The sequence below is a fragment of the Mirounga angustirostris genome, unplaced genomic scaffold (genome assembly GCF_029215605.1).
Source record: "Mirounga angustirostris isolate CCGP_5_RB_7025 unplaced genomic scaffold, mMirAng1.0.hap1 SCAF_16, whole genome shotgun sequence".
Classification (NCBI taxonomy): Eukaryota; Metazoa; Chordata; class Mammalia; order Carnivora; family Phocidae; genus Mirounga; species Mirounga angustirostris.
Window position 1 is genome coordinate 5,433,955 of NW_026991724.1, and position 21,053 is coordinate 5,455,007.

At 43.8% G+C, this 21,053-nt stretch overlaps 1 protein-coding gene across 5 annotated transcripts in view; it reads right to left on the reverse strand.

Moving 5' to 3' along the window:
* Positions 1 to 21,053, reverse strand: part of CDH13 (cadherin 13) — a 1,446,671-nt gene that overhangs the window by 587,525 nt on the left and 838,093 nt on the right. For all 5 annotated transcript variants that reach the window (XM_064580856.1, XM_064580854.1, XM_064580855.1 and 2 more), the window contains one exon: positions 1,490 to 1,606. In XM_064580856.1, coding sequence (XP_064436926.1) covers positions 1,490 to 1,606 — 117 coding nt within the window. The remainder of the gene's footprint in view (positions 1 to 1,489; positions 1,607 to 21,053) is intronic.

The window sequence follows — 21,053 nt, forward strand, 5'->3', positions numbered from 1 at the left end:
GTGGTTCCTTGATGTGTACACAATGAAATTCCCACTCACCATGGTCTCTGGAGGCCCTACGACAGGCCAGCTTCTCTGACTTCAGCTCTTAACACTCTCTTCCTTGCTTGCCTCATTGCAGTCATTCAGACATTTTCCTCCCCAACTATGCCTCACTCTTTCCCACCTGCAGACCTTTGCATATGCAGTGCCCTCTGCTAAGAATGCAGCCTCCCCAGATCTTCCCATGGATGTCTCTTTCTCATCTTTCCAGTCTCCAATCAAACACCAGGGTCTCCAACCAGCATTCCCAGCCACTTGTGTGAACACTTCTGTCCATCTGCTCCCTGGTCTGGCCATTTACTCTCTTTCTGAAGAGCTGCTTCTGCTCTTCACAGAATTTCTTATCCTTTGCAATTTTCTTGTTTATTTACTCATCAAAATATCTGTCTCCCCACTACCATACAAGGTCTATCACAATTGGGGCTTCTGTGCTGTTCATACCAATAGTGATCCAGGCCCAATCTTGGAGTCTGCCATATAACAGATGCTCCTTATTTATGTAATGAATGAATAAATAGTCCAATAGAACTAGCCATTAAGGTCATTTGTTGAACTAACCACCACTGTTCAAATTCTGTGATGACCAAAAAATACCAACTGGTTTAAATTTGATTCTCCATGTTGGCTTTTCTAGGGGAAGAGGATGTGTTGACCAGGCACATCAGTATTTCTGCCCACTTAACAGTAAATATTTCTTCCTGGAAAAGTTATTGCCCTGACTCATGCAACAATGTTTTCTGGGTCTGGTTAGGATGATTTAGTTCTTTTGATCTGGTTTAGTTTTTAGAGAGCTGACCCCGTGGTGCTCCTGGACTTACACCTTTGAAAACTAGGTTCTAGGGGTGCCTGGGTGGTGCAATCATTTGGGCCATCTGACTCTTGGTTTTGGCTCAGATTGTGATCTTGGGGTCATGAGATCAAGCTCCACATTGGGCTCTGAGCTCCAGGTGGAGTCTGCTTAAGACTCTCTCTCCCTCTCCCTCTGCCCCTCCCCCTGACTCTCTCCCTCTCTCTTGAATAAATAAACAAATCTTTAAAAATAAAAAAAGGAAAAGAAAACTAGGATCTAAATAAAAAGGCCATGTATCATCACATTACTATACTAGTATAGTATAGTAGAGTATCTGACTGGTTGCCTGGACGTGATCTTAAAAGCAATGAGTCTATTTCTTAACAAATGACATCTTACAAACATAACTTTAGCATTGTTATTTGCCATGTAGCTCTCCAGAGGGGTTATTATTGTTTTTTTGTAAATACTTTTTTTGTTGTTTGATGGATTTTTGTCATTCTTTTATTGGCAAAACCATCATGGCTTCTTATCATAGAGGAATAGAGACCGATTTCAGGTGGCCACCAAGACAGTCAAAGTCAGCTTGCCTTGTGTATGCTCTCCTCTTAATAAAAATATGCCTTTGTTATGTCATTTGTCTTTTGTCTGACTTACCTTGCCAACATCTCTTGGGAAAGGTTGTCTCTGATTCTCTGGAATTAAAATGGGAGATACCACAATGGACCTCTTTTGTCTTGGGACAGGAGAAGTTCTTGCAAATTTAAATATATCCTAAAAGAGAAAAAAACAATATCAATTGACAAAAATCCCTCACGGAAAGAATGTATCAGTCTGCTCTGAGATATGGTTCCTTTGTTGTGAAAGCATACAGCTGTTTGGACATTGTTAATTTTATTCTATCAAACCTCATTAGCGTTAGCAAGTACATTGTTAGAATCATACTAAAGCTGACATTGTGATTCACAATGACTATCATTAAGCTCTTTAATCCCATCTTCTGAATCATTCTATTCACAGTGTCAGTCTTGATTTATACATCCTTCAGTACTTGTATATTCCCGTTCTTAATCTGCCAGGTGAGGAGATTACTCACCTGATCACTAACCCACAGAACCCACTGGATATAAAAGTGACTCTCCTCATGGTCAACTGCAAGGTCCTTATGCTCAAAAATGAATAGGGATGAAGGGGCAATCACAAAGGTCCAAACTATATCTGGCAATATGGGGACTCCTAGTCAATGTTTTCTCGAGGACTATTTGTTATTATTAGTAGGTCAACTGTTGGAATGCACTATCCATGCTGTATATATGTTCCAAACTTCAATTATTAGAACAGCACTGTCAAGATTTCTGCCCTGTCAGTAATTTACCTATTCAATGACATAAATGTGTGCAAAAAAGGAAACTTTGTATCATAATTTAAACGAAGTACCTGTATTGCTTTCCATAAAAAGTAGGAAAACATGAAAATAAACATACCGGAGACCAAATGATGGTATTCAATTTGAGCTAGAAACTCAGGGGAAAAAATAAGGTCCTCTTTTCTTTTATTTTTTTTAAAGATTTATTTATTTATTTGAGAGAGGTGGGGGAGGGGCAGAGAGTCTCAAGCAGACTCCGTGCTGAGTGCAGAGCCTGATGTGGGGCTTGATCTCACCACTGTGATATCAGGACCTGAGTTGAAACCAAGAATCTGACACTCAATGGACTGTGCCACCCAGGTGCCCCTAAGATATTTTTAACAGGGAGATAAGAAAGGTATAGTGGGGCATTAAAGGGTTGTGAGCACCAAGCTCAGACTTTCCCCTTGATCTGATCAGAGGACTGAAAGAGAATTGAAAGGGGAATATCACTTTCAGTATATAAACCAATCTCAGTCAATGGCTACCTACTAACCGAAATTATGTTATGTACCACCAAACGTAAGCGTCTCAAACTTTGGACAACAGGCTCCTACCAAAATCAGGTGGCAAATGATATTTAAGTACCATCACTGATCCATGCCCCACAAAAGTATGTGTGTATATGCATGCATGTATGTGTGTGTCTGTATGTACAGTTTTAAAGGAAAATCTATATAAGAAAAGTCAAACGGGAAACCAGATCAACTAAGGCTAAGAAAGCTTCTGTAATTTTTCTTTAGATTTTGGTGGGAGTGTAATCTGATGGTCTTCTTGTGGGAAGCAATCAGGCAATATTTAGTTATCGGGAATCTTACAAAAGTACATATCCCTTCACTTGGCGATATCACTCCTGGGAATACATTCAAATACTAAATTCAAAAGAAGAATAAAACTGAATGCAGGAATGTATTCAGCTAGACATTATTTATTAAGGGTAAAAATGGCAAACAACCTGAATGTTAAAAGGCAAGACAGTTGAATTTGGGTCCATCAGCAGGAGACACTCTTAGATAGCAGTAATGCAGCCTTGAAGAGCATGTTCTAATCACGACTACCACATTTGACTGCTTCCACAATCACCACCACAGACTACTCTAATAATAACAATTTCTCACGTGTGCCCTGGGCAATGTGCTGGGCACATATGTCCACTCTCATATTTGCAGTTAACTTCTCAAGTAAATCTTGTCCGTCCTTAACTAATGAGGAACATCAGGTTCAGAGAGGCCATATGACTTGCTCAATTCACCTAGCTAGTGGAGAGAATACGTAGGAGAAAACGTGTAGGGAAACACAGAACACCATACTAGGCACTTCCGATCTTACATAAACTATAGTAAGCATAAAAGAATAACATTTAACATCTCAATGTATGAGTGCAAATGAAGACTCTTTGGTTTCTGGGAAGACCAAATAATTCTATTCAGGTAAAGACAGAAAACAACAGGTTAAAACAACAACAACAAATCCACCCATCCAACCACCACCAACAACAAAATAACGCAGCCCAGCCAGGCAAAAAACAGCATAGAGAAAGAGAGAATGGAACAGACCATGATCAGACAATGAAAAACTCAGTGGATTATATTCATAGAACACTGATGTACATAACATCTGTGAAGATTCTGTTAGTTTGTGAGGGAAAGGCAAAGGAACAGAAAATATGTAAAATATGTACGACATATGAATCTCACTTACAATAAAAGAAATCTTGAGGTTTAGATGAGAGAATGTCTCAGCAAGCACTTTGAAAAGACTTAAAGTTCTATGCAAATACGAGGGGTTGGTGATTTGGCTCTGTGACATGGAAATGTAGGCTTCAGTTCATGGTGACAACAGGTGTAATGTTTCTAAAGTAATGAAAAAGCATACTGTGTCATCAGTAACAAAACTTTCCATTGTTTGTAGTAAAGGGCTTATTGGTGTTTGCAGGTCTGTGGATGGGTGATATTTTTGTCCTCATGGGGACCTAGGGGGTCAGGCTCCCGAGTCTCCATTCCTACAGCTGGTGGCCTCCCCTGCCCTTAAATGTGGGAGCCTGCAGTGGCCAGTCCCCGTCCCCAGCTCTCACGGCATCCCAGAAGCTTACCAACCAGCACAGCTGTGTCAGCTCTTGGGTTTAAAGTGCCTAAGAAAAGAAACAGGCAGCTCTGAGTCTCAGAATGGCAAACAGCATGTGTAGAAGAGAACAGGGTAGAAGGTGCGAATGGCTGATTTTAGAGATGCTTCCATGTGCATCCGAGAGCCCTCCATGGTGAGTGCAGGAAGGAATTCTGGGGGCCGGGACCTCCTGTGTCTCCCAACTTTTTGCCTCACAATGGCAGGGACCTCAATAACTATTTGTCCGTGGCTGTGTTTTCATGTCAGTTGCTCTGCTTTTGTCTTTGGCTGTGATTTATGTGTAAATCTACAACTATGTGTTTGTTGACAAATGTCTACCTTGATACGTGCTTCTGTGTCTTTGATCAGGTCTGTGCTAAAGGGTTTGTGTGCTCTGAAGCCATGTGCTTTCGTGTGATGGGGACCACATAGGAGCCAGAGCATCTAATGTGACTGACAGTCATACACCTTGCGCAGATCTAGACAGGTGTGCCATGCAGTGTGTTTATGCCCGACTGTGTGTGCTTGTATCTGTCAATCCAGAATGGGAAGCCTCTGAATGCACCAGGCTAGGGGGGGATGATAACCTCAAGGAAAGAACACAGAAGCCAAGGGAATATAAAGAATCTGACCAACCTAAGAGCTGTTTATAGAAGGAGAAGAGACAACATGTGGGAAAGAATGGAACATCGGGGTAAAGGAGCAGCTGGGCCAGCTCCCCACAGCCCCTGTTTTAGTCAAGGGCACAAACCAAGTATTACCAACCATTCAGGTCTGGAAGCTGTAACAGAAACCCAGAATAACAGAAGCTTAACGAGATAGAGACTCATCTCTCTCTTATCAGGGATCCAAACTCCCCCTTCTTGCTCTGCTTTAACAGGAAACTTCCACCTCATGGCCCAAGATGGTGCCCCCGGCTCCTGCCCTCACAGCTACTCTCTAGCCAGTGAGAAGAAAGGGGACGGAGAAGGGTATGCTCCCACATTTAAGGGCATGCCCTGGCAGTTGCACACATCACCTCTGCTTGCATCCCATTGGCCAGAACTTGACCACATGGCTGTACCAGTCTATAAGGGAGTCTGGGAAAGTAGTCACCGTGTGGTCACATGCCCAGCTAAAAATTCAGTTACTGTAGAAGAAGGTCAGAGAGGATACAAGGGGACAGTGGGCCAATTCTGCCTCCCCTGGAATCATCCTGAGCAACCTCCCTGTCCTCATCTCACAGACGTTCTTCTACCCCTCGCTGCATCCTTGACTTTGGTTTTCACCTGTCAGATGTGTTTTGCTTGCTCGCCTGCCCCCTACCATGGCCTGGGATCCAGACACCTGTACCCCTCAGCTGAAATGCTGCAGTCCCTCCACCCTTGCCATGGCCACACCTACCCCCACCCTCCCATTCTAGCCTCCCGATCTGAGTGCAAAAAAAAAAAACAAAACAACAAAGAAAACAGCAGTTCTGGCACAGGCGTTGCATGCTGTAGACTGGTAGACTTGAGGGGCTGTTGGGCATCCAACAGAGATTTCTAGAGGGCACAGAAAGAGTTGTCTTCGGGAGGGAGCAATGACTGAAGGAGAGAGATGTCACAATCACCCAGGTACAAGGGTAGCGGGACAGAAGGGAGAGGCTGACACCAGGCACAGTATGTCAAGAGGGAAAGGGGAGGGGCTCAACCATTTGATGGGTTTCTAAAAGGCCAGTAAAAGCCACGGAAAGGTTAGGTGGCAAAAAGGGGGAAACCAGAAGGATGAAGAGGTAAGAATGTCAAGAAGGAAGGGGTTGCAAGGCCATATCACACAATGCAGACATCCCCTCCAAAAAGCCGAATGCCAGAAGGAGGCTGTTGGACTGGACAACGAATAGGTATTGATTTTAGAAAGAGCAGCTTAACAGCGTGTTAGGGTTGGGTGTCAGAGGAATCAATGAGAAGCGAGGGCTTTGGTGCAGAAGGTAAGGAGAGACACGGAAAGAAGTTTATCATGTCAGTTATTAGAGGGGAGGCCAGGACGTGTGCCGGGCACAGGGAGGAAAGGGCTCGCAGAGGGAAACAGCGGCGTGGGGCGAGCGCAGGGGGCAAGCGATGAGGGTGCGTGCCCATGGGGATGGGACGGGGCTGGATCAGTAGCCGTCAGCCCAAGCAGGGAGCATGGAAACTGCTCTTCTTGAGGACAGAGAAAGGGTGAAGGGGAATTTCTCATCTGTAAGGGGGGATAATCTGCCCATGCTCTTGGTTCTCAGAATGAAATGAGAAGTTGTGCATGGAAGCGCTCTGTGCTCTCCAAAGAACAGCACAAAAGTGAAGGATGGGTCTTATTAATACCAGGACAGGGATGTGAGGAAATGAAGACAAGCCACTCAGTCCCTTTTACGAGTGAGTAATTCAGCTGTTGGTGGCATAAGGCCAGATCTTAACACAGACCCACATAGACACACAGACGCCTCCAGATTTCCAGATTCACTAGACACCTGAACACTGATGTCAAAATTCTCATCGGACACAAATGCTCAGGCACACCACGTGAACACACACACACACACACACTCATGAATAAATACATATGCAACAGCCACACACGACAAGCCTAAACCCAAGGACACATATGACACACACAACACACCTTCCTGCTTCAGACCGAGGCAGTTTTCTCAGCCACGGGGGCACACATACAGGCGTGTGCCTCCCATGGGGCCCTCCCTACAGCCCTGCAGTTGCTGGACGAGGATCTTCCGCATCTTTGAGCCTGGAAGGGAAGGAGGCCTGCAGCAGCCTCATCCAATCTTGCTCAAGTCAAAGGGGCAGAATCGTGTCCTCGGGGAGACTCGCTCATGCAGGACTTTATTACAGGAGAATCAGCCCCCTTCCAGAACGTCTCTCGTCTCCTGCGGGCTCATTGGAGCCTTTTGTCTTTCTGTTGTAGGGTGTTTGGGTTTACAATCCCATTTGCTTTCTTCTCTGCTTCTCAATGTCAGGAGAAATTGGCGGTGTGTTAGAAGGAAGTTTCACACTCCCTGAGGGTGTCACATCACACGGTGAAAAGAGCACGCTGGAAATAAGGGGGGCGGGGTGCATCCTAATAACTGTGGCCAGCGGAGGGGCCGGGGGCTGGGGAAGGAGGAAGGAGGAAAGAAGTGAAGAATGTGAAAAGGGGATGAAGACTGGATTCATATTCATTCATTCATTCATTTTTTCAAATACTACCCATGGAGCCTTCCTCCAGGAGTAATTCTAAGCATCTGGGAAAGTACGGTGCAGGAGACAAACCTCTGCCCCATGGAGCTCACATTCTAACGTGGGGAGAAAGACATAAGCAGAACAATGGCCTGGAGCACAAACAACCAAGGTGTGCAGGGTGGATGGCTGCTGAGGTTTTTGCCAGGGAGGCCAGGGGAAGGGCCGCCTGGAAAGGTGGAGGAGGGAGCCATGTGCGCATGGGGAGGAGGGACCGCCAGGCAGCAGGAGGGAGGCGGCCTGCTTGGCCAGAGCACCTGGAGGAGCACCGGGAGGAGCATGGGGAGGAGACCAGCCAGGGACCTGGGAAAGGAATTTAGATGCTGGCTGGCTAGGAGTGTAGTCCACAGAGAGGACTCTGGCTTTTACTTTGCGAGAGATGTGAGTCTTGGGGGGTGGGGGTTTAATCTGAAAGGTGACAGGAGCCCACCTACAATTAAAGAGACTCACATGCCGGCTGCTGTGTGGAGAACAGACTTCAAGAGGGAACGTGAGGATGCTCATTTGTCTCATTTCTTCCTTTTCCCAGCCCTGCCTTCACAGGGCACAGAGGTTCCTCCGAAAATGCAAGTATGAGTGTTCAATTTGGAGAGAGGCAGAGTGGAGTCCCTCTGTTCTCTACTTCGCACGGCACTTTGAAAGTGTTTTCGAGGTAGAATTTAAGAACCATCAAATTCACCCGTTTTTAAGCGTGCAATGCAGTGACGATCAGGAAATTTACAGAGTTGAGCAATCATCACCACAACCTAATTTTAGAACATTTCCATCATCCTGAAGGAGAGCTGGTGCCCACATTTAGCCACTCCCCTATTCCAAGCCCCGGCCACAGGCTACCAGGAATCTACTTTCTGCCTGTACCTATCTGCCTTCTCCCGACATTTCAGGAAAGGGAATCACAATATGCTTCCACAGTGTTTTCATGGACTTGCCTCCATGGTGTGAGGATTGTGAAGGAGAAAGGGATGGAGCCGACACCCAGTGACTATAAGGGGTCCAGGCCCCCGGCCTCCAGTGGGACCGTGTGCAGGCGTCCAGGGTCCCCGCTGGCCCCATGATGGTTGAGACTCCTGCTGTTCTCACTCCCCCATAGGTGAGGACGCCAAGACCTCTTCCCGATGAGCCTCCTCCACACAGGTGTCCCATGACAAGATTTATTCCCACAGAAGCCACCTATGACACCTGTCAAAGCAAGGTGCCCAGAGTAGACAATGCAAGGGCAAGGCGCTCCAGAAATGAAGGAGAACAGAAACGCTTTGGGGCGCATGGCACTCCGTCACTGGGACCACCCTCCAGGCTTTGGTTCTCACTGTGCCCTCCCACCACACCCAGCTGAGACCACCCCAAGAGCAGTGAGATTTGAGAGAAACAATCCTGTTCCCTTCACACCGAACCCTAGACCAGAAAGTAGCGTCAATCTGTCTTGCCACCTGTCAGAGGATCTTCACGAGCCAATACTCACGTGGGCCAGAAGGGACCAGAGGACTCAAGTCTGCCTTCCCCTCCCTCCCAGTTCCTGTTTTTGTATCAGGTAATAAATGAGAGGGGAAAATAGCACCAACTTAACAAAGAAGCCACAAGAATCTGCCTTTGTTCTATCTCCTACTATTGTATAACTCCTGGGCAAAGCCGTGTGCTAAGGGGAGATATTTCAACAAGGCGAAACACTGCAGAAGCTGGGAGCATCCTCTCTGATGAGGCAAGGAGTTAAGGGAGGGCAGTGCCACGTGAGACTCAATGGTCAGCCTGGCCCTGTGTGTGGACAGTGTTATAGATCAAGCTGGGAAGGTCAGATGTACTCCTGAGCAGTGAGAAGCCTTTACTGGTTTCATGCAAAGGTGTGATGCTTTTGGGTTTGAATTCCACATCCGGTTGAAGGATCCTGAAGATTATTCCTTTGGAGAGTTTGAAGCTTGCATTCCAAACTCTAGTCATAAGGTCATATAGCCTGTTCCTTTCCCATCTTTCTAATCTGAAGATTTATTTGGCATCCTTGTCCTGGCCTCACCAAGTCTGCTGTAGCAAATACTGCCATTTATGGGGTAGGGATGTGCTGGGCGGATGCTAGTCACACGGGACCAGTATCCCATTTACTCCATCCAACAACTCACAGGTAGAACCACCATGCCCATTGGCCTAAGGCTCAAAGATGTAAGAGACTTACCCAAAGTCACTTAGCTCTCGAGCTGGTGACCACCTTTACAAGGAGGCCTGCGTCCATACAGAGTTCCTTAGCCCTGTTTATTCAAGTGTATTTGGAGAATCACAACTCTATGTGTGCGGAGGATGGAGAGCAAATCTCAATCAGCCTCTGGCTAAAAGAATCATCTACCTGTACTGCAGGGGGATGCTTAATCGTCTGCAAATTTCTGCAAATGAATGGAACTGCAGAAGTCAATCTCCAATTTATTCCATTCTTGAAGCTGATCTCATTGTTCTGAGAGTTGTCAGGAGGAGGGAATCTGTGTGCCTCCATTCACACTTTGTATGCAATCAAATGCACAGTTCAGCCAGCTTTGCTGCATCTGGGGCAAGACTTAAAATTTGCTTTATTAACTCCTGGGGCTGAAGTTTGCCTACTTAAGGAAGAAATAATCAACAAACACCAAACTTTCCACAGCAAATTTAGGAGGCTTGAGAGCCAAGATACTGATGAGAGCTCGCTTCATTTACTATTTCCCCAATATTCTGGAGGCCAAATGTCAGCGGAGCTGTCATCTGTTGTGGGCTCACTGCACAGAGTTACGATGACAATGACAATGGGGTGATGTGGAAATTGCCCATTAGTCCTGCAGAGCTCACCTCATGGTATGGCAGCGGGCGTGATAGAGCTCACTTGAAAAGTAGGATCAAAGGGGAAGATGATGGGTGGTGAATTCATAGGGTGGAGTGAAGCCGATCGGCTCTTGTAAGTTATGCCATGCCTGTCTCTCAATGGCTGCTGGTCTGCAAATGGGAGAAATGGGCGCAAGCCACTGTTTCCTAGAGTCTCCATGCCTACCTGCTTTCCTAGAAGTGATTGCCAGCAATATCAGAAACAATTTCTCCAATGATGAAAGTCATCTATCAGAGACTTTGGGGATGGCCGATCTAACAACAAGAAACTTTGCAATGGAAGGACCAATATCAGAACCTCTGAATGATTAGCACGAAGGAAGGAACACATTTCCAAATGTAATGAATATGACAATCATTTCTGTCGTTATGGGTGTTTAGGGTGGAAGAGAAATGGCTTTGCCCAGAGAAGTCAATGGAGAAAAGAAGGATTCATCAGAGGAATTTGCAATTTGAATGGTGACTCCAGAATTCTCTGTCTAGCAGCCAGGAAGATCTTTTAAAACATCCCCTTTCCCCTTAACAATTCCGTATTTGCTTCCCCTTGTCAAAGGATGGAGTTTCCAATGCTACCAAGGCCCAAGAGGGCCAGCAGTTTTGGCTCTGGATGACATATGTGACCTCAGGGGCCCTCGTGTCATTGTGGCTCTGCTTCTGCTACACAAGCCCTACCAGGTTCTGCAGGTGTAATCGCTTACCTGAGGACTTTTCACCTAGCAATGCCCCTCCCCAACCCTCCCCTCTGGCGCCTGGTTGACCGCCCCCATCCATCCTCCCACTCTCAGCTTAAGCACCATGTCATCAGGCTCTTTGCTATGGGGATTGCCCGCAGCTTGCCCTTTCTATCCAGAGTCTGTGTCTCAGCTTCTGACTACACATTCACTCAGTGCCATCAGCCCATCAATGTCCGTCTGTTCCAGGAGGCTACGGGTCCCAGGAGGGCAGGCACCATGTCTCTCTGGTTTGCTAGTGTGTCCCCTGGCACCTAGCACAAGGCCAGGCACATAGCAGGTGTCCAAAAGGAATTTTTAAAATAGTATTAAATTCAAAAATTATTAAATAAATATATGGTTATTGCAAAATTAGGGTAATCTAGGTAATGGGCTTAGCACAGCATCTGGTTTAGAGGAGTTGCTCCACGGTTATGTCTAATAAGTAAATGAGCAGGATGCCTAGGACTCCTTTTTTATTTCCTCTTCACTATGGAAATCTGCTCTCTAACAACAATATTACTGCCACCCTCAGTTTGGACTTTTTCATCCTAGAGTGCTCAGTGCTTGGTGAAGTGACGGAATCTATAGAACATTTTCAGAAGATCCACCCCTTGGACCACTCAGTGGAAGACCACTGCTTTCTGGAAGAAATGACAATGAGGCTGAGATCGGAAGACCACGTGGAATTCAGCCAGGTGGGGGGACCAGGAGGAGGAAGAGCTCCAGGCTTGGGGAGCGGCAAGTGAGAAGACACAGAAGGAGGACACGGCCAAAGACCAGAAGGGCTAGAGCAGAGGGGGAAGGGCTCCCAGGAGCCCCAGAAGAGGCTGGAAAGAGAGAGTGGCCAGACCTGGTCCACAGGATTGTTCTGAATTCCGAGGACCACAAGAAGCCACTGAATGGTTTTCAGCAAAAGTCTGGGATCTGACCCTGCCTTTGACTCTGCCTTGTCAGAGCTGAGGAGCCATCCCTGGAGAACACATTTTCTTAAATGCGCTTTCTTTCCTGCTATATGTTACCCTAAGCCATCCCTATATTTGAAAAGTTGAACTTAAAAATAAGACACAAGTAAAACAACAACACCCCCCCACACACACACATTCTACCACTTACTCTAAAATGTCAACTTCCCCACATTTGAACTGCTAGTTAAAAAATAAAATAAAAGCATATGCTTTGGATGAAAATTTGCCAAACCACACTTCGAAATGCAACTGCCTCCAAAATATTTCGTGAATCTAGCAGGAGCAATAACAACACAAATCGGGACTTGCTAGTTTCATTGGAGGTGAAAAATGTTTTAAACATATTTAGATTCTTTAGTCAGAGGTCCGTTCAACCACATGTGATGGTGATGGGGATATAATGGATACAATTTCTGTCTGCTCTGGCACTGATAAAATATTCATGTTAAATAGCTATTCTGAACACCTGGAGGCATCTTGCAGCGTTTTACAGATGGACTTGTTTTTCTAATACACATATGTACTCCTGACTCAACAGCTGTATTAACTTGAGTATGTATTCTAGATGTGTGAGCATCTAGATCCCACACTTTCTGGTCTGCATGAGCTCATAAATTTGTGAGTGGCCTTTAAAGAAAGCCCCCATTAGAAAATCCACATGTGGAAAAAGAATTCTTTTCAATTCAGTGGGTATTTATTGGGTGTTGGCTACATGATTTCCCCTAAGGAAGTTCCATCGTAAATGGTACAGGACTATCCTGCAGGCACCTCAAACTCAGCATGTCCTAAACCAAATTGAGAATCCTGCCCCATCCACTCCTGCCACAACCCACAGGGGTGCCTGTCTCCCTCCCTCAGAGTTGAAGAACTACACCCATACGGCCCATGGATAGTTTACTTCATTCCCACCATATTGCACTCCCAAGTGGTTGCCACTTCCAGAGGGGTTTCCCGAATCCATCCGTCCTTCTCTAGTACCATGTTCCCTGCCATGATCATCACATTTCTCCAGCTCACCTGTGGATCCTTCATGTCTCATCATTTCCTCTTATACATGAGCCTACTGGATGCTAGAATTGTAACAACCAGGACCTCACACCCTTAGTCTGGACTACCCAGAACCAGACACCGAGATAAAGATTTGAGAGCAAGTAGTAGTTTAATATACTTTCTAAAGTTTCTATAATGAACCTATTCTCCTTGGAATCAGGACAAAAAATGAATTCATTTACTCGCAACCCTGTATCGTACAAACAGCATTTCAGTGTCCTTCTCTCCAGGTTTTAATATACTTTCTGCTTAAGTTGAGATTGAAGGGTCTGAACAATTTTGTACCTTGCTTTTTGAACCTAATGATAAAAGCCAAGCTTCTTTCCCTCCTGTGTCACAGATTCTATAAACATAATTTTAGTAGCGGTACAATACATCATATGGATGTATCAGCATGCATTTAACCATTCCCTTGTCCTTATGCTTGTCAAATTTAGGTATTTCCAATTCATTATTATAAACAAAATGCAAATAAAATATCAGTGTACGTGCAGTCTGATTCGCTTACTTGTTTGCTTTTCTCTAACAAGCAGATTTTGGAATGGACTAACGCAAGTGGGCTTACTAGGTCAAAGGTTATGAACATTTTAAGGGATCTGTGACATATTCCCAAACCAGCATCAGCACTGAAAACAGATCTCATGTTGCCATGGCAGGGCATTCCCCAGTGGTTCCCACACCTCTCTCTGGAGCCCATTACTATGTTCTAACCATGTTGCTCTTTCCCAAACATGCCATGCTCTATCACGACTTTATGCCTTCATTTGTTCTGTTCCTCTGACTAGGATATTCTTCCTCCCTCGCTTACTTCCAGTCCTCTCTACCTGCCTGATAACACACAGACACACATACACACACACACACACACACACACAAAATAGGTGTCTATTATACATTACCTACTTATACATTAATTATATATTAACCTACTTAAGCAGTAATCTCCCTTTTATGTAGCTCTCTTCAGTGAGGTCCCCAGTCAGCATGTGTCATTTTTCCTACTCAAGTTAGATGGAGGCTTCTGAATAGTTCCTATTAACTTCTGGTTTCTTCTGCCAGTTCCTATTATATGCAAATGCAGGCCTCATTCTCTAAACCTTAATAAAGATGATCTGTTTAATAAATATTTATCTGTTTAATAAATGCTACCTGATATCAAATGGCAAGCTGATAATATCTCTTTTCTATTTTTTTCCAAAGGATTTTTTGACTTTTCCATGCCTTAAGGTGACCTCTGAGAAGGGAAGAACCTTGCGTCTCACTTAACACCTGATGCATTTAATCATCAGATTGGAAGGGATGCCCATTCACCTCCCCCCTGAAGCTGAATCGCCTCATTAACTGGCAGAAGACAGGCCTGGCTGTTCCTACAGACACAGCCACCCTACAATGAGGCTTGACCTCACGTGTGCCTGGCTCCAGGAGAGACTTCATGCTGACAGATGTCATTGAGTTCCTGTAGGATGGAGTTGGAGAAAAACAGGGTAGGACTTCATCAAATACAAAAACAGGTGCTTCTTTACTGTTTCACCCCAAGTAAAACCCAGCGTCTTAGGCCAAATCTTGTGGTGATCAGGGAAAGGAGGGCCCCAAATAGAGCTTCCCCGAACCAGGGGGTGAAACCAATCCTCCCCTTTGGAATGGCGCATTCCTGTCTCAGGATCCACAACAGAGGGACCACATTTAAAGCGGTATCCTGGCATTTAAGGAAAGGAAGTACTCATTACCAGGACTCAGTCTCTGCATTTGGTCTGTTTTTGAGCTCTTCGCTCCTCCTGTTTTTACCCACTGCTTTGTTTTTGGTTGTTAACTTCTTTTTTTTTTTTTTTAAAGATTTTATTTATTTGACAGCGAGAGACACAGTGCGAGAGGGAACACAAGCAGGGGGAGTGGGAGAGGGAGAAGCAGGCTTCCCGCGGAGCAGGGAGACCGACGCAGGGCTCGATCCCAGGACCCTGGGATCATGACCTGAGCCGAAGGCAGACGCTTAACGGCTGAGCCACCCAGGCGCCCCTTTGGTTGTTAACTTCTTAATGTTACGGCTGCAAGCTCTAAAATTAGAAAGCTATTTCCCACACTGGCTGCCAAAGCCAATTGCCTCCTTTGTCCAACCAATTTTTAAATATCCTTCATGATTGAAATTCAAGATTATTTTGCCTTGGGAGTCGTTCCCAATATTTCACATAAATTATCCTCCTTTTTCTCCCCTATGTAAATGTCTTCTCTTTCACTGACGCCTTCCCCAAACTTCCAGTACTATTCCTCTTCCTCTTTTGTTAAAGACATTTTAATTAAGACACCAGGGTTACATTAACCTACTTAAGCAGTAATCTCCCTTTTATGTAGCTCTCTTCAGTGAAGTCCCCAGTCAGCAAAGTGTCTTTCATCAGCCTGCCCCATGTCTCTCTCCTCCCTTTGTTCTGTGGTTTTTCACTGGATTACAGATCCTCACATTTTAATTCAGCCCCCACTGCTGTTCCACACGATGCACTTTACATCAATAAATGCATCTTCACGATGATGCATTCAATGTCACGTGTCTCCCCACTTCATTGATTACTGCGGCCTTTGAAGGTTCAAAGTTGCGTCAGATCTACCGGGAATAAGGGGAGAAGAAGACCACGTTTGACATTCTCCAACATCTGAGGTTTCCCTGGGCCCCGAGGTTTTGATGTCAGGATGGTAAAACAACAACAGCTTGAAGGGAGGAGAGCGTGGTATAAATATTCAGTTGCCATGTGATGCCCATTCTTCCTTTAAAGATGGCAGATCAGGCTTCTTTTTTCAAAGTCAGGACTGAAACTAACTATTTGATAATGGAGCTCAAAAAATCTATTATGGGACCAAGAGAAATATGTTCACATCCCAGCTACTCTGTGAACTTGCCCCACAGGAAGGGAGCGCTTCTGTTTGTTTTCAAATGCTTCACATTAAATTCTTTGAGCATTTTTACAAAGAGGAAAGTATCTTTGAAAATCAGCGAATTCTAAATGACAAGAGAGAATATGGTTTGAGCGCTTACCATGGGTTTGACACTTACTGTGGGTTTGACACTAAGACTTATGAACACTTTCCCCCATTAACGCTCATAAAATTTTTGTGATGTCAGCACCGCTACACTCCCATGCTACAGATGAGAAAACTGAGGCCCAGAAAAGTTAAACAGCTTGCTTAAGGACATATTACCGGCGAGTGAGGAGCCTGGGCTGTCACCCACTCTATGTCTTGCCTCCTGCATGTGCTATCTTGACACGTTACAATTTTAATTACTAAAATAATTTTATTTAGGATCTTTTCCAGTTAAACTTACATGTAGCACATTTATCCTTTATCTGGTCCGTGAGCTCAATTTTCAAAATATGTTCAGACTTTCACTGTTTCTCATTCCCTGACCCTCCCCACAACTGCCACTATCCTGGTCCTGGTTAACATCCTCTTTTGTCTGGATTATAGCAAAAGCCTTTTAACCAGTCCCCTAGCCTCTGCTCTTGCCTCAACAAGCCCCATTCCTCCTTCCCAGCAGCCAGAGTGGTCCTGTTAAAACCTGAACTGGATGACATCACTCTTCTGCTTCATAGCTTCCAGTGGGGCCTCCTACACTTGGGGTAAAACCAATATCTTTGTACTGGCCTAGAGCGTTTTATGTAATTTGCTCCCTGCCTCCTCTTACCTCAAGTCCCCCTGACTTACTCTGGCCCAGTCCAGTTGCACTGGCATCCTAGAACATATGTTCAATCTGCTTCACTCTGTTCATCCTCCAACCGTATCTCCTACAATTCTACCCTTTGCTGACTCCACTCCAGTGGTACTATCCTCCTTGATAGTTCTTGGATCATAAACATTCCTACCTTTGGGCCTTTGCACTTGTTCTACCCCATCCAAGAATGTTCTACACTTGCATCTCGATGGCTTATACTCTTACTTTATTGAAGTCTTTCCCAGCCCCAGTATCCGAGATTGTATGATTTCCCCCAGCATTTTCTATTTCCTCTCCATGATTTATTTATGTTCATATCACTGTTACCATCTAACATACCACATCTTTAACTTATTTATATATTTTTTGTCTATACTCCCACTCCACACCAATATATAAGATCCATGAGGCAGAGATCTGATTTCTACTTCTTATTTACTATTATAACCCTAGTAAACCAGAACAATTCTTGGTACCTGGTAAGTGCTCAAATGACATATGAATGGAGTGAATGGTGAATTAATCTAATCAAGAAGGCAGAATGAGCCTGTGTGGAGTCATAAAATCCATAAAGATGCTAAGTTGTGTTCACTGACTGTTAGCAGAAACAGAGATTGTGCCTGAGCAAAGCAATCAGGATAGTGGGCTGAAAGGTGACTTGTTTTTGCAGGATGGTTAAGGTTTGGATGGACAAAGCAGGAATCAAAGTAGGTAGAAGAACACAACAGAGACAACAAGACCACCATCTTACACTTACTGAGTGCTTGCCATACACCAGGGACTATCCTAAGTACTTTACAGATGAATCTTTGCATTTCATCCTCAAAATACCATTTTGGTAGTTACTAGTATGAACCTCATGCTGCAGATTAGCAAACTAAGGCACAGTGAGGTTAAATAATTTGCATAGAATGTTTCAACGTTAAAAGAAGCATAGAGTTTGGAGCAGTGGCAGTGTGGATTGTTATTCTAAGGATCAGAAGTAATAGAAGTAAAGCACTTTGCTCCTAGAAGATTCTCTCTAAATGATGGCTATCATTATCAGTGCAACAGTTAGGCCAAAGAGGTTAGCTAGAATTTTGGCTTTATGTCCTTTTTTTCTTATGCTGTCCAGACTGATACATGAGTCCAAACATGTTTGTGAACTCCCTCCATTTCACCTGCAGAAGTTTCTGTCTTCTGTTTGATACCCTGGAGAAACATCAGTGAGTAGGAAGTTCGTGTCCACTATATTGTCTAGCTAGAAGTCTAGCCTCTAAAATTATGGACATTTTCTACCTGAAGTAACTCACTATCTAAGCCAGAGGCTGGAAGATCAGACAGTAGCTCATTGCCCTGTAATGAGCATCTTCTATGTCCTTTAACATAGGATATTTGTAACACAGGTGCCCTCTGGATCTATCAATATCTTGCTGTTGGTACACTTGGCCATCATCTACTGTAAAAAGCAGCTTAGAAGAGGGGTTGCAGGCATGACTGTTAAATTGATGGTCTGTATTCAAACCCTAGCTCTGCCACTTACTAGCATTGTGCTAAATTTGTTCAACCATTCCATGCTACAGTTTTAACATGTATAAAATGGAGATTATAGTATCTACATCACAGTGTTGTTGTAGATATAAAAAGTGTGTGTGTGTATACATGTACATGTATATGCATGTATGTATGTACATGGTGTATATGTATATATTTTGCTTCACAAGTGTTGGATATTACTTTTCTTTTAGGGAACATTCTGTAATGCTATCTCTCCTCCTCTTGAAAAGATAGTTGGTATTGGCCTCAAAGAAGCAACTATCAGTTTCAATTAATCTGTGCAGGCCCATATTTATTTTACCTCTTTTCCCAGTGCTCACATCTTATCTGTTTCAATGCTCTCTTGATTCACCCCTCAAAATGTTTCTTATCACAATCAAAATGCTTCACACCAGTAAGAAAAATAAAATCTTAAGAGCAGCCAGGGGGAAAAAAAAGGACACATTACAGAGGAAAAAAAGTTAAGGATGACAGCAGATGTCTTGTGAGAAACAATGCAAGTCAGAAGACCATGGAGCAACTCTTTAAAATACTCAAAGGAAAAAAATATCAATTCAGAATTCTAAACCCAGGGAAAATATCTCCCAAAGTTGAAGGTAAAATAAACACTTTTTGAGATATTTCAAAGGTGAAAGAATTTACCACCAGCAGAATAGCACCATAAGAAGCATTAAATAGTCCTTCAGCTGGAAGGAAGGTGATACCAGCTGGAAATATGGGTCTACAGAAAGGAATGAAGAGAACAAGAAATGGCGGGTATGTAGGACGGATGACTTTTTCCCCCTAATTTTAAAAAATATGCCTTGAAAAGGTAACTGATTGTTTAAAGCAGAAATAATAACAATGTATTGTGGGGTTTATTTACAGCATATGATAAAGGAAAATGCATAACAGCAATGCTGCAAAGGTTCTCCACCAAGGGAAAAATGGAAGTACACTGTTGTAAGATTCTTATACCATATGTGAAGTGCCGTGATACTACTGGAAGGCAAACTGTAATAAGTTGAAGGGATAGGCTATACATTGCCATGCAACCACTAAAGGGATCAAAGAATGTTTCTCAATGCCAAGCTCTTCAGTTTGGTCCCAAATACTCCTTGCTATGTACCATACCAGTACCAGTGCCATTTCTCATCCAGATCATCCCCATACCCTTCCAACATGCTTCCCCTCTTGCCCTATAGTCTCATCCTCCTTCAGTCCAAGATACGCTTCCAAACTAGGCAGCCTGAAATACTATTTATCAAAGGTTACCTTGAAGGTAGCACAGAATTACACAGTGGATATTTGTTGTAAAAAGAGATGAATGAGTAAAGTCCTGACTCCTCTTTTGCTATAGTATAGTCCACTCAGTCTTCTGAGCCTGACTTTCAAGGCCCTCTGAAATTGGAGCCCAGACAAATTTTTTAATTTCTCTTTTATATTGGAATCATGTGCTTTAGAGCAATGCACATTGTTCACTGAACAAGTTTTATGTTTTCCTGCTTTTGTATCTTACCCCATAGCATCTGTCTTACCTGGAATGTCCTTCTCACCTAAATTACAAAGATGCCACCTCTCCTCAGAAGCCTTCCAGTCAGCAAGTTGTGGAAGTTAGGGAGGAAGAAATTGTCTCTAAGGTGGCCAGACTGTCCCTAGCAATTAGTGGGGTATTGGCTGTACCAGTGAGATCACCCTTCAATTCCTGCTCTAGTAACTCTGCCGTAATAGTAAGTGTTTAATTACTTTATGGACTTTGATCATGCATGTCTACACTCCTTGAGTTTTCAGCTTGCGAAGTCTTATTTTTAACGAAGAACAATGCAAGGTGTAAAAAAGGCCAAGCTCAGAAGAAAAGACCAACACTGTAATAGACTAAAGGCAAATCTAGATTATTATTGTTAAGGATTGTGCCTTCTCATTACATGAACTTTAATAGGTCTTGGGCTGTGTGTATGTATGTGCAGAAATGTTTCATGTCTCTTAGACCAAATGCTTCTTTTTAATGATAAAGGCAAAGACAACTGAATCACCCATCCAAATGGTAATATCAACTTTTGTGGAGCAAAACTGAGGCTTAGCAAGGTTAAGCAATTTGTCCAAAGCATGAGGAGAATCAATGACACGTGGGGACATATTGATTTAAGTCTATATCAATATTTCTCCAGAGGTATACTCAATCTTTACATTATTCAAAGGACAAGATTAAGATTTTTTTATTGTCAAAGATGTTCAGAGGATTTTTTTATGAGATTGGAAAATACTTTAGCATGGTCCTGACTTTCAAAGGCACAAACACTTTTCCCTTTAAACTAAAAGTCAGATATTAACAACGCTGGTGTAAAAATCATCATTTTCAAGTGCAAATTGAACAGTAGTCTTGAATCTACTTTTGTGGTAGGTCAAAAGTAAAAGAGAAATGCAAGCTCGCCAGTCCCTTCCCAGTACACAACTGTGGTCAGTCCAAAGGGATTAAACCCAAATTGACTGACTGCATTGACACATGTCTGTAAAGCCCAGGCTTTCATATTAAGGATTTAAATTGGGATTCAGCAGAGACTCTCAGTCCTGAAAATTGAAATCATGAGTCATGATGAAAATAAAATGCTCATGGAATGTGGTCATAGCCTAGGGATAATGTTTCTGTGATTGCACCTTCATTTCCGTGATCAGTCCTTTAGCTATGGTACTGAGAGGATGCTTTCCATTTTGAA